At 41.8% G+C, this 14,669-nt stretch overlaps 1 protein-coding gene across 1 annotated transcript in view; it reads left to right on the top strand.

Annotated features, from left to right (window-relative positions):
- The window catches only part of LOC124607254 (cholinesterase-like), a 63,297-nt gene extending 53,812 nt beyond the window's left edge, over nucleotides 1-9,485 (top strand). The window contains exon 10 of the mRNA XM_047139528.1: nucleotides 9,187-9,485. Within this exon, the coding sequence (XP_046995484.1) occupies nucleotides 9,187-9,355 (169 nt within the window). The 3' untranslated portion in view covers nucleotides 9,356-9,485. The remainder of the gene's footprint in view (nucleotides 1-9,186) is intronic.
- Nucleotides 9,486-14,669: the final 5,184 nt, after the last annotated feature.

Here is a 14,669-nt window from a genome sequence, read left to right as displayed (position 1 = left end):
CTGCCAAAGTAGCAAGATTAAATGAATTCTTAAAACAAGTATATTTACTACAATCCCTCATGCTTGTGTGTGAGGTGTCTGAACAACAGATCTGTCTGAACAACAGATCAACAAACACATACACATAGGCCGGAATTCCTTTACTTATTACTTCATCGTATTACACATGTGATCAACACTGACAAGAGATACCTGGCTTCTTTCTACAAACCCTATCAGATGCACTACATGGGGTGCCTCACTCAGGCAAAGGTGTAGTCGTTGGTATTTGTTATGCTGTCTATTAAATCAATGGATAAGAGGCGTAACTACTTAATCAATGGGCACTTATTGGCCTAGTTATTATATCGCTGGCCGTTGTCCTACTTCACAGCCGGTCGGTGTGGCCATGCGGTTCTAGGCGCTTCAGTCTGCAACCGCGTGACCGCTACGGTCGCAGGTTCGAATCCTGCCTCGGGCATGGATGTGGGTGATGTCCTTAGGTTAGTTAGCATTAAGTAGTTCTAAATTCTAGGGGACTGATGACCACAGATGTTAAATCCCATAGTGCTCAGAGCCATTTGAACCTACTTCACAGGAGACAAGCAATATTCCGCTACTTCAGTGGCAACTTGGCCTGACCACTACAGTACATCAGTGGCTACCAGGTCTAAAATATTATGTCAATGGCCCTTGGCTTAGTTAAACTACACTGTTATATGAATCATAGACAGTCTTTGTTCAACACTGTTCAATGAAACATATAGGGGACACTTATAAGTTAACCATTTATGTATCAGTTCTAGCTGCACTACCCGAAGTAATATTGTCGCCTTCTGGATGAAATTCAACTGCTCCATCAGTAGCTAATTCTGTCAACAAATATCACCGGTTCCTGCCTGAACTTCAATGACTGGTTGCTGCTTGGACACTTCTTTTGTACTCCTTTGATTTTGGTTAAGGTTGTCCTTTTACACGCTTCTCGAGGATCATTTCTACTCGATTACTACTGCACCCGACGTCCTTCATTATCTTTGGGCTTTTCGCACATTCTGTTGCAGTGTATCGGCAGTTCTTTCCAATTAATACACTGGTTGCTTGGTCTAACCTTTTGTACGATGAGCCTAGCTTCAAATCTGTATCTGAATCTACATACACACTCAGCAAGCCATAGTACGGTGGGTGGCGGAGGGTAGACTACCGCTATCAGCTATTTCCTTTGCTGTTCCACTCGCAAATAAAGCGAGGATAAACGACTATCTATATGATTTCTAACGAGCTATCTTCATGATGCTTTCACAGAATGGACGTTGGTGGCAGTAGAGTCGTTCTGCTGTCAGCCTGAAATCCAATTCTCTAAATTTTCTCAATACCGTTCCTCGAAAGAATATCGCCCTCCCTCCAATGATTCCCATTTGGTTTCCGAAGCATCTCCGTAATACTAGCGTTCGAATCTACCGATAACAAAGATAGCAGCCCCCAATGCAACTCCTCCCCCACCCCCACCCCCTCTGAATTGCTTCGATGTCTTGCTGTAATCTGAGAGAATGCGGATCCCAACCACGGGAACAGTATGTAACAACGGGTCGTACTAGCGTCTTATAGAGGTCTCCTTCACACTTCCATAAAATTCTTCCAATAAACAGAAGTCGGCCATTCACATCTGATGTTTAATCGACGTAACTGTTTCAAGCAGCAAACACTAATACTGTATTCGAACATTATGGTTTTGTTTTTCGATTCATCTGCATTAACTTCCGTTTTTCTACATTCGGAGGCAGCTGCCATTATTCACACCAACCAGAAATTTTGCGTGAATCTTCTTGTATCATCCTACAGCCAGTCAATGACAGCACCCTCTCATACACCACTGCATTACCAGCAACCAGCCGTAGACTGCTGCTAACCCTGCTCGCCAGATCATTTATGTATCCTCAAATTAATAGCAGCACACTTCCCTAGGGCACTTCTGACGATACCCTTGTCTCTGATGAGCACTGGCCGTCGAGGAGAACACAATGGGTTGTGTTACTTAAATTTTAGAGCCACTCGTATCCCTAGGAACCTATTCAGTATGCTTAACAGTCGTCATTATGGCACCATGTCAAATGCTTTACAGAAATGTAGGAATATGAAATCTGCCTGTTGCCCTACATCCATCGTTCGCCGTATCCCACGTGAGAAAACGGAATGCTGAGTTTTACACGAGCGATGCTTTTTAAAACAGAGTTTTCCCTCTCAAGGAAATCTATTATATTCGAACCGAGATTATGTTCTACAGCTAATCGATGTTAAAGACACGGGTCTGTAGGTTTGCGGATCCGTTGTTTTCCCCTTTTATAAACAGGAGTTAGCTGCGCTTTTTTCCTGTCGCCTCTTCTCCTTCTGAGAAGTGATTACCTCGTACTTGCACCTTTGCTGACCTTCAAGTGATTACTCTGTGGGCAGCTGTTCCCATATGCATTATCCTTTCTAAATATTCTGTCCACCTAACTGGTGTCTACTAGCGGACATAGGCTTGCTTGCTCAAGGATTTTTGGTAACTCTCTTCTTTCTGTAATATGATTTACAACTAAAATATGCGCTGATCATGATAACTGTCAAATAACCTGAGCTTCTGTCGTAAAGTTATGGGATTAGTTGTTGTTGGGGAATGAGAACACAACGTAAATATTAGTTAGGACAGGAAATTTGGAGCAGAACATAATAATTAAAATGTTGGCATGCAGTACTCAGACAAACGAGTCGTAAGTAATGTGAATAAAATTGGGCACAAAATACGTGGGTTATACAGAAATCAAGGAGCGATCGGCCGTGAAATGGAAACCACAGTGAAACTCCGATGAAGTTTCGCACAGGTGTGTTGGGCAGTGTCTCTAGTATGCCCGTCGATCACGTTACGTCGTTCTTTTCAGTTCTGAGCACCCAGGGAGCACATAAAGATACCTAGAACAACAGTGTCTCACGCCAAGTACGAGGGCCTGGTGAGAAATTTCGCCTGAAGCTATGCAGCCAAATTACATGACTTGTGTGGTTTCTTCTCAGCCGCATTCTGCAGGGGCAATGAAGATGCTCCTGCATCGTTTCCAATTGGAAATGTTTAATTACCCACAATACAGCCCGTAATTGTCTCCCTCTGAGTTTCATCTCTGCTCACATGAACCGCTGGCTATGAAGAAATTTTGGTACAGACCTCGAGCTGTGGGCCAGCGTAGTTGGCGGAAAGCACTGGCGGCTGCCTTCTACAACGAGGGTATTGGAAAGTTGGTACAACACTACGACAAACGTCTAAGTCGGATCGGCGACTATGGAGATAAGTAGTTCGAAGTTGTAGCTAACTGTTGCAATTAAAACACTTCTGATTCTCACTGTGATTTCCATTTCGCAACCTATCGTTCCTTACTTTCCGAATAGCCCTCGTACTTTTGCAGCTGTATCCTGCATTCTTTGACCACATTGCCATTTGTAGTGATAGCGAGAAAAATTTACCGGACACACTGGAATGAACAGACTACAGAGCGCAGAATATTAATTGAGAGCACACGAAAGAAAAAAGTTATGAGGGTAGCAGAAACCAGATTAGTGAGAAAATTACCACAAATTTTGGAGACCACGAAGTAGATGAAGTGGAGGAACTGTACTATCCTGGAAACGAAATAACAGATGATGGATGAAGCAAGAAGGACAGAAAAACCAACTAGAAAGGCCAGAGAGGGCTTTCTTGCCTAAACGAAGCATATTATTATCAAATAATGTCTTAAATTTCAGGATTAAATTTCTGAAATCCTATGTCTCGGAAGCAAGACTGTATCGAATTGAGTCAAAGACTGTGGAAAAACAGAAAAAAGAGGCGTGTGGGTTGTGGTTATAAAGAAGAATATTTAAAATGAAGTAAACTGATTAAATAAGAAATGAAGAGGTTTTCCATAAAGTCATCTACAAAAAAAAGTAGAAAACAGTGGCTAAGAGAAGAGTAAGGATGATAGGACACGTGTCGAGACATGAAGTGATAAATTTTGCCAGAAGCCAGGTGAACTGCGATCGCAACCTCTAGCTCTACATGTGCTCTCATCCTCGATCGTATGAAATGATATATTACCCCCGTGTACTCACTGGAAACGCCATAAAATAAGTTCCTGAACGTTTCGGGGACCCTGACTGTTGCTTGTGGTTGGAAGACTTTGGCGCTCAAATGGATAAATTATTTTGTTAGCCACTGATTCGTAGAGCTTGAATCAGTAAATATGGAATTTAGTTAGAAAACGTAAATTTCAGCAAAGTAAATCAAATATGAGATTTAAAAAAAACTTTCTAATGACTTTACTACAACAGAATAAAGTAAAAAATAATGAATGCTTACTTAAGTCATCACGAACATGATACTGGACAATTACGATTGAAGTGGCGTTCATACGCATAACGGAAAAAATCTGTGAATTCAAATGGTGATATAAAAATCTGTAGTAATGAAAAAAATTACAAAGAACAGTATGGGTCAGAACAGAGTGTTCAACAGTTTAACAAGTAATAAGAGGATTAGCAAGATCGTCACAAGACGTATGAACACCAGCGAATGGACTCAACACAAAATCGAAAAATGAGTGGTTATTTGAATACGGAAAAGGATCCCCTTGAAAGAGCAAATTAGACTGTAGAACACATGCATACAACTTGGTGGAGTGCGTAGGGCGTATGATGCACAAACTGAGAACATAATTCGTAATGAACTCCTCCCCTCTCACTTCTCGTGACTTCAGAATTTTGGCGAGCGCACTGGAATAGCGGTCGTACCGTGGTTGTGACCGGGCTGGCTGAGGAAGGGTCTCTGTGCCATGTACTACAGTGGCTGCCAGTTGTGGTCAGTGTGTATCGGAATGTTGTGATTTCGAGGCACCTGCATTATTACCTTTCAGAGATGCAGAAAAGTCCAAATTAAGTCCAGTGTTGAACTTTGACGACCTGGCACAATGCCGAACTCAAGGAAACACGAACACACGTGGAACCATAAGTTGAGTCCAGAGTAAGAGTACTTCTCTAATTCTAGAAAGTTTTCCTTCAGACCTCGGAAATATACTCGGCGCAGTTCTTCTAGCCAATCACAGACAGGGCCTAAGAGCTCCTCCAAAAAGGGATCTGAAAGTCAGCTAACAAATTCCCACCAACAAGCTAATAATGTAGCCGACAATAAGCTCTGAGCTTTCAGAAACGAGAACAGTGTTCATCCATATTCTCATGGCCAAACTCGCTTGTAGAAATTCTGGAAATTTTGGTGTGAGCTTTGCCCTGCGTTCCCATAGAAAGGCAGAGGTAAGAAAAACCATAGACGCACGTGTGGCCGCATATCTAGCGTCCGGAATGGAGTCTGAAGACCAAACGCCGAGGGGTATCGGCAAGCGGACAGTTTAAGACTCCACCGACAGTTCGCTATCAGGCGAAATTCTCGACCCACCACTCCAGTGCTCCGTTCTGCTGCGAAAAGCGCTAGACGCTCCTTGGCCTGTCCTGTCCAATTGTCCAGGTTATCCGCAGGATTAGAGCTAAAAATATGGCTCGGCTGTTTATATGGTCTATTACCGCGAAAATAGCGCTTTCATTGATGGATGATCCCTCTACAGCATTTGAAAGCTTCACCTGCAGCCCGCCTGAAGTGGAAATAATTTCCGGTAGTCCCAGAGCTAGATGAGTTAAAGAGAAACGGCTACTGTTGGTACGGTATGTTGCATTCTGCACAGAGAGATGAGTTATCTACGTTGGTACAGTCTTAGCCACAATCACGAATGTAATCAGCTCCCGATACAAGTGCTAAGTCAGCAAATTAATCGAATCGGAAAGTATATGAAACAGAAGAATCTCATACGGAAATCAAGCATAAAATTAAGATAAAAATGTGAGGAAAAGGCCTGAAATAGACTTCTGCCTTTATACTCTCGTGGTACCAGAGGGATCTTTACAGGTTAAAAACTTTCGTCGAAGATAAAGATTCGACTACACGCAACAAATAATTTAGGCTTGGATGCAAGTACTACTCTGAGAAGGAGACGTAGTCGTGGTTGACTGCGACAAACCTAAGGACTGATGGATGACGACTGCTGATTAGACTCACAGCTTCCATCCCCCAATTGCGATGTCTCAGATTTATCTACTTTTCAACTGAGTACTTTATTTTCCGGTATTAAGCATCTCTCTTGTTCATACTCAAATTATGTAACAGAGACTGATGGTAAATTCTATAATGCACACAACGAAACCAATTTAGTTACATATAGTGCTACGTAGTAAAAAGTGACGTGGACTAGTTGATTTTAGCGCCTTTGTCATCGTAGATACGTCTCGACATCATTAATTGAGTCGATATGTCGTTATCTGACACATTCCGCTAGTTGCCACCGCTCCTTGCTGATAACGGTTCAAAAACGACCGTCATTAACGCCAAGATTGTTTCTGTTCTAACGATTAAACATTACACTAAGGTACATTCATCTAAATTAACCCACTTGAGGAGAAGTGGACGATCATGAGATATGAGATCCTGAATGGCGTTTAAGGCCTTTTCCTGTAGCCTAGGTTTCAGGTGTTTCAAACTAGCTGGCATTTTTGCTACAATATGCCTATAACTCTTCCTGTGGTCATTATCATTGTTCCTCTGTCTGTCGCCACTGACCAGGAAAGTACATGGGCTGAACAAACACAAATAAACCAAAATCGTCTGAGAAATAATCGAAAGGTCTCTTATTGCACTGATGATACTCCCGCATCTGCAAAACTCTGCACTCGTCCGTTAGAGGCCTCTGCGTATGCCATGCCGCATTGCACACTGACCTGCCGGTACGCCAGTCGAGACCAGTAGGGACGGTCCAGTGTGCCTCTGAAGTTGCGTTTTGTGACATTATTTGTGTATTGAAGCGTAGGATGGCTCGGCGATTGGTAATCAATCCTGCTAATGTATTGCGATTGGTTGAGATGAAGTTACGAAGAACCCTTCTTCGTGAAGATGGTATTGGTGTGGAAGACGAATCATGCGCATGTTTTATGGTATCTATTATAGTGAACAAATATGAGCAGAAGTTAGAAACAGATACTGTTGTAACACTGACACATAATGAAGATGATAGGGATGATAATGACGAACAACTCATTGCAAACGGTAGTGCTACGACAAGTGCGGGAAGAGGCGATGGAAGCAGTGACAGTGAATACCAACCGTCTCCCAAGAAGAAGGTTAAAGTTGCAAGTATCATCACGGCGTTTGATGACATCACACTGGAGAACATGTACGATGATTATTACGTAAGAGGTTTCGACACATACGACAAGCTTCTGAAAAGATACCCTAAACTGAAGTCTAAAGCAATATTAAATACACACTGGATTACGTGGAAAAGAAAAGAGGAGGAAATACAGTTTTCAAAGGAAATCGTACACTGCTGTTCAAGACTATCAAGGAGCGTGTAATGGCGAAATTCAATGAACCGCGAGAATGCGGTTCCGCCGTTCATTATTGGCATTTACAACATTGGGCATTGGACGTAGCCAGAAATCTCGGGTGTACAAACTATACACTATTCAGTATTTATTACCAATTTGAAAATGGAGTTTAAGATAACATCACGCCGTATCACTATGCTCCAAGCACGAAAAGATAAGAATGACGAAGAAGAGCTGATTGAAAGAGCTCAAACGTTTGTTGCTGACGTCAATGAGCATATCACGAGAGAAAACATCGATATTCGTTCTGTATGGAACTGTGATCAGAGTCAATTCAACTATGAACTTTCTTGTGTCAGAACACTATGCATGAAAGGGGAGAGAAACACTGTCGCGATGTTGCAATCATTTAACTGTGCAACACAGAGTTACACGATCGATGTTGCCATATCAATGGACGGACGATTGGCAGACAAACTCTGTATTTGCTTCCAAGAATCCAGTGGAAAGTTTGGACCCCGCGTGTCAAGGGAAATAGAAACGCGGTGCCCTCCAAATGTCATCGTCGATGCAAGTGTGAGTAGGAAGATGACGAAGCAACATCTGAAGGCGTTTTATCTGTCTGTTTTGAATCCACATTTGTCGAGAAAGTTATTAGTACTTTGTGACTCCTGGTCTGGACATAAGGATGAACGAGTACTACTGGAAGCATCTGGCGGAAAACATGTAGATTTAAAAATCATTCCGCCTAAAACTACAAAATATGCACAACGTCTGGATATGTATTTCTTCAGGCAATATAAAATATATGCCAAGAGAATAACAGACTTCATTAAACTACGTTCCAGCCGAAATTGCACGACAGATTCTTTATCATGAATATGCATTCTGTAATTTACAATCAGTTATCTACGGGAGTATACAGACCAATGCTTCGTTACGCGTGGCAGAACGCTGGCTACGATATTGGTGAACCAGTGAACAACTTCAAAAGTGTCACTGACGTGGCGTTCAACACTGATATTATAGAATGTGCAAATACGCCATGCGATCAACTTGCATTTCTTCACTGTGCGTTTCGTAGTCATTCGTATTGCTCGGAGCATTTTATTGACATTCCGCATTTACATTTATAGTTAAGATTCCTGCATTGTTTATGGCGTCTACAATTACATCTACAATGATATCTAGAGCATGACTGCAGAGTTTTGCAGAAAAACGACACCCACCAGCACATTCAGAGGTACATAATGGTCTTGTAACCAAACGTTCATACAGATCTGTTTGTTCGAGCCCAAGTACTTTCCTGGTGAGTGGTTGCATTAGAACTACCAATTGCACAACGGTGGCTCTCATTTTTCAAATGTCATTTTTATGCTACTTCTCAGTGCTTTTCCATTACACAAAAAATTAATTTTAAAGATAATCAATTTTTGAAAGAATACTGAAATCTAAATACGTTGTTTCACTTCCGAGAACTGATTCGATATACACAGTGATAAAGGAAATAGAAATATTAATAACTGCATTTGCTTCATGTTGTGACAGGTCAGATTCATCACTGAACGTAAACATATACAAGCCAGAAGTAGCCTTTAACATCAACTTGGAGCACGTACAGTGGCAGTGAATTATGCTTCCAGATTGCTTGAATATGTACAGTAATTTAGGCTTATTTACGCACGGTTGTAATGAGGAGTTTTCTGTTTTGTTCTTTAGAGTGTACTTGTGAATATCTCTACAACATCTCAAAGACGATGGATATGTTGTGTCTCCCGACAGGAACCCCACCCCTGAGGCGGACCCTGTGGTGTGGGAGCCGTACGACCTGAGCAGCCGCAGCTACCTGCTGATGCAGGCCAACTTCTCGCTCGCACACGACAGGCTTGGCGAGCGCATGGACTTCTGGCGCGAGAACGTGCCACTGCTGCCGTTTCCCGACACCGTATGATGGACAACAGAACCAAAGCGTCAGTAGTGAAGTATCTTAACCCTGGACTTCAGTTAGCAATGAGATAAAACCTTTGGGATAATTCGGAATACTTAAAAACGACGATCCTCTATGAAAAAATTATATCACATTCATGATACCACCTACAATAAAAAGACGTATGAACGTCTATGTGACAGTGGACTATTCATTGCAATTAAGTTGACTAGCAAATAATTAACATACGCGAGTATTATACATCCTACTACCATTTCCTGCTACATTCACAGATGGTGGAGCGAAGGAAACACAGTATATTGCACAAGAAGAATGCATGTTAGAGAGCAACTTACCCACTCACTGGAGTCAAATATATCCTTAGAATGGTATCCACATTAAGGGTTTCAGTGTTCTTGTACTTTTACCTCAAGAATTTCGTGTGACGCCTCTAGTGCAGCTGACTCCGTGAGCGCCCTAGTCTGCGCCGGCAAATTCGTCGCCTGGCGCTAACGTGCTACTTTGCGGCTTGATGCAGCGCGAGCTCAGCACTCATAGGCAGCGCCGGTAAAAAGACAGTGAACGGACAATTCTTGGAAATTAAATGTTTGATTATTAAGTGATGTTTGGACCCCAATGCTCCAAAGTAGTTCACCATCGCACGTCCGCTTGTTTGTGCTACACTCCCGTAGGGCCCTGCATCTGGTGGGCACCTACACTACCTAAAACTTGTTTTCATAATTGATACGGCATGTCAGTTCATTAACTCGTCTTTCCTAAGAGTTGTGAATCATTCTCTGTCTTCCCTACTTAATCTATCAGGACTGCTATGTGCTTTCTGTAAGCAAATATTATTATTAAGCTTCAGACTGAGAAGGGGAAGCAACATATACTTGCGTGGCTCCCGTTCCCGTTTAGAAGGCGCCGCGTACCATTGTGGAACAGCGAGGCTTTGTGCGAGCGATGTGCGACTTGAGAAGTAAAGTTTGCTAAGAAATTCCCGGACGTCACTAACTCTGAAAATGTACCTAAGGGCCAGTTTAAAACTCAGTTTGAAGAATAAGTAATATAAGTAGTACGTTAACGTCGGCCTCGACTGTTCTGTCTACACAATGACACCTCGGATACGGTTGTCTCTGTGAAAAAACTTGGCACATAGAAAGTAAATGATTAAGATTGTCCAACTACCAAAGCAAACACAAATTTAGAGTAATTGACACTATTATTACGAGCTTGGGTTTGAAACAAATATAACATGTTAATACTTACGTCAACAACAATGACAGAGCCTGAGTCGTTTGAAAAGTTTAGAAATCACGTAGAAATGTTCATTCATTCACCACTCTGCGTTTTTCACACATACTAGTCTCACATGCAACAAAATAACAATATATCTCTGTAGATTTGAACAAATTGCAGATCTTATATTGACGCCTATGTAATGGTGCGTCCGCATTATACAGGAGATAAAAAGAGAGTGATATCGCCCTGCAGTGGACGATGGGTTGCGCGCTGTCTTTTTTTTTTTTTTTTTTTTTTTTTTAATATTCGAATGTCTTCACAGTCTGTCTTTAATATCGATGTTCTTATATGCACGCTGAACTAGTTTGTAGTTTCTTAGGCGAGTCAGTGGCGCTGGATTCATTTCCACTTTTAAATCATCAAAATTCATAATTACAATGCGTAGTTAAATATTATACATTGCCAAATAAATGCCTCTTGGCCTCTTTCATTACTCAAATCAGAGTTTTATGAGACGAGATGTGGCGGTGTGGAAATACAACATCTCATTTCCCCGGTCGATCACTACATGGAATTAGTACTCACTTAAATGCAAAGCTCACAAGGGTAATCTGCTGCTGAGGTCTTCCAGGTCTAGAAGTCACTTCAGTGGTGCATGATCTGTTACTACAATGAATTCTCAACTGACTAGTTTATGGTGTATAGAAGACGTACCTCCTTTTCTGTCCCTTTCAGAAGGGAGGAAAACTACTGGAAATTGATGCTCTTTTCTGTTAGTTACTTATGATAAGACGTCTCAACTGCTAGCCTCATTTGCTGGGATGTAGGGTTTTGTTTAGTCTGGACAAGCCAATAATGGGTCCTTTGCCAAACCAATTTTCTGTGTTTCTATTGATTTTGAATATCTGGAACGCCAAGTAAAAAACCGCTACATTTTTGAGTAGCCATCAGGCATATTGTGCCACCATACCGCGAAATGAATCTTCAGTAATAATTAACAACGTGTACGAATGCGTGCAGTTTTCTCAGGTTTACCGGTTCCCTATAGCTCCTCTCAGCTTCTACTAGTTCTAAAGAAGGTTATGCTCGATCTGTGGTTATCCTGTTTCCTAAATATTCTATTTCAGGTACAAGGAAATGAAATTTTAACATGGACTATCAAAGATTTGCATGTGAAGTGTCTCAAATAGTGCTCACCACCTTTCAGCATGTTGTTATATGTCTTGGCTTAAAATGAGACCATAATTGAGTATGGTTGTTAATCCTCTGACGACAGTACCCTTTAGTCACTGAAATGTTGCTTGTGCAGTGTGAATACCAAAGGGAGACAGTTGTATGCACTCCTAGGCACAGTAAATGATGTTTTATCCCTGTATGCACCAGTTAAATCACAAACAGAGAAGATTTCCTATGAAGCAAGAAAACCAGAGGATTATATCATACTTGGCAACGGATGAATACGTGGTGACATTACAGCATTCAACTTCCCGTTACCAACGAAATACATGTCTTTCTGTTTTCCTGTAGATTATTTTTCCAGACAATTAGTATTAGTCATGGCCTCGGTCGATCTGATGGTTCTCTAGGTTCGAAAAACCCTGAGCCAGCTGCTCATTAATCATCTCTTGACTACAACTTGTAGACTATTTGGAGTTCTACACAGTCCTTGAATGACGGGTACTGCTTCTCCCATACCATGTTATGCGTTCCGTGACATTTTCTTTCCTAGCGGCTTGTGGGTTGTATCAGGCATGATTTGTGTTGAGTCCTTGTCGCCAAATGTGGTGTCCTGTCCACTCATCTCGTATAGGGTACCTAAGGGATGCTGCGTTCTCGGAATGCTATACAACAATTCAAGCAAATAACATTAGTAGTTTTATTTTAATAAAGCAGATAGGCAACGCTTAACTTGTATTTACAAAGGTGTGACAAGCGATGGGCGACATGCAACCAAGTCAGAGTTCTTGCAAGTTTGTCACACTGTTTGTGGATCACTAATAACTGAATTCACAGCACTCTCTTCTAGGCGGCGCTGAAGCTGTTCACTAACGCCCGGTCGAGGCTGGCAGGAGCGGCGCTTGTATTCACTTGTAGCAGAGGTCGCTCCTGTCATGGCGTTACCCTTGTCAACGGGCTATTGGATGGCGTCGCCTCACCACCCATTCTGGCCTTGGGTTCATACTCTTCGTTCCCGCGCTTGTTGTTGCGCCAGAACAATTTGTATGTGGGTCACGTACAGGTCACCTACTGCACGGCAGTAGATGGCGAGCGCTGCCACACGTGGCGCCCCAATGGAGAGGTGCTGGCATGAAGGTGGGCAGCAAGGGATCACGAGGGATGTGATTATCTAAGATGGTAGCGAGCTGGACGAGGCAGAGAAGAAGTTCGTGTAACAAAACAGCAGAGGCCATCTGGTGGAGTCTGGGAGTTGGGTTTGACGTGCTGCCTGTCCACACAGCGCATTGGTCTTGCTGTGGAAGAGCAGGCGGTGCTTGACTAGGTGGATTCAAGAAGAGTGGTGCTGGCGGAGTAGAAGTTAATATTAGCCATGGTACGTGTTGAGGTACGGTGGTTAAAGCTGGTTTTGCCTGTTATGTCAGTTGCAAATCTTTGTAGTGCTGGCTATTGTGTCTTGCTTGGTGGATCTAAATTGTGTTACTGATCATATTTCCAGTAGGGTGACGCCGTTATAGGGGATACTGTGTTAAAACTAGCCAATAGTTACATGTTGTGTTCTAAGAAATTTTTACCTGTTTTACTGTGATGTTGACTGAATTGCTCTCTTACTTACTGTGCAATGCGTTACCATAAGGATGAGACTTTACTTACTATGCTTGGGCCCCTTGTCTTTTACTTTACTTGAATAGATGGAATAAATCCCAAACTAATTAGATATGGAGGGTTACCACTGGATAAAAGACTTCTACAATTAATAAAGGAATACTGGACGAAGTGCAAGATCCCAGACCGTTGGTATGGAGCAGAAGTGATCTCTCTTTCGAGGAAAGTGAAACGTGATGAGTGTAAAAACTATTGTGGCATCAGTCTTCTAAACTGTGAAAGTAAACTATACTCAAAGATAATCAATGACCACATGAAGAATATCAAAGAAGTTATTTTTTTCTGAAGAATAAAATGGATTTAGATGAGGTCATTCATGCACAAACAATGTGCTTGTAATTAAAATGGCCGGCTGGAGTAGCCGAGCGGTTCTAGGCGCTACAGTATGGGACCGCGCGACCGCTACGCTCGCAGGTTCGAATCCTGCCTCGGGCATGGATGTGTGTGATGCCCTTAGGTTAGTTAGGTTTACGTAGTTCTAAGTTCTAGGGTACTGATGACCTCATTAGTTAAGTCCCATAGTTTTCAGAACCATTTGAACCATTTTTATCATTAAAAATATTATAGAAAAACACAGAGAATTTAATATAGAAACACGTATGGCCCTAATTGATCTTGAGAAGGCTTTTGGCCGTGTGGGCTGTGATAGCCTGGGGAAGATTGCGTCTGAATCTGGATGTCCTTATCATCTAATAGAGGTGGTGAAAAGTCTATACAAAACTAGATGCTTTGTAATAACCAGAGGTAGGAATCGACTAGAAGAAATAATTATTAACCAAGATGTCAGACAACAGTGTGGACAATCATTTTCTCATTCTTCATAAATGGAAATGTGAAGTAAACAATGGAACTAAGATAAACGAACGAGGAATACCTGGATATACTGTTGTTTGCTGATGATATCGTTATCATTCAGAAGAATGAAGATGATCTTCAAAGATCTGTATGCTTGCTGCAGGAAATTTGTAAGAAGTACAACTTTAAATTTTATAATAATAAAATGAAATCAATAGCATTCCAAGGTAAGTATTCAGTCAGATCAAAAATTGGTCTGGATAATTCAGTTTTACAACAAATGCCTCACATCTCTTGTTTAGGCTGTTCAATAACTTTTCTTTATTATTCTGATACTGAAAATAAAATACACAAATGTCGGGCAGTCTGCGCTCATATTAGCAGAACATTGGGCCATAAAGTACAAAAAGCGACCATCACAAAATTCTACAAAGTAATTGCGGTTCGTCTGTTATCGTTG

The sequence above is a fragment of the Schistocerca americana genome, chromosome 3 (genome assembly GCF_021461395.2).
Source record: "Schistocerca americana isolate TAMUIC-IGC-003095 chromosome 3, iqSchAmer2.1, whole genome shotgun sequence".
In the NCBI taxonomy this organism is placed as follows: domain Eukaryota; kingdom Metazoa; phylum Arthropoda; class Insecta; order Orthoptera; family Acrididae; genus Schistocerca; species Schistocerca americana.
This window is presented reverse-complemented; position numbering and strand designations above follow the sequence as displayed.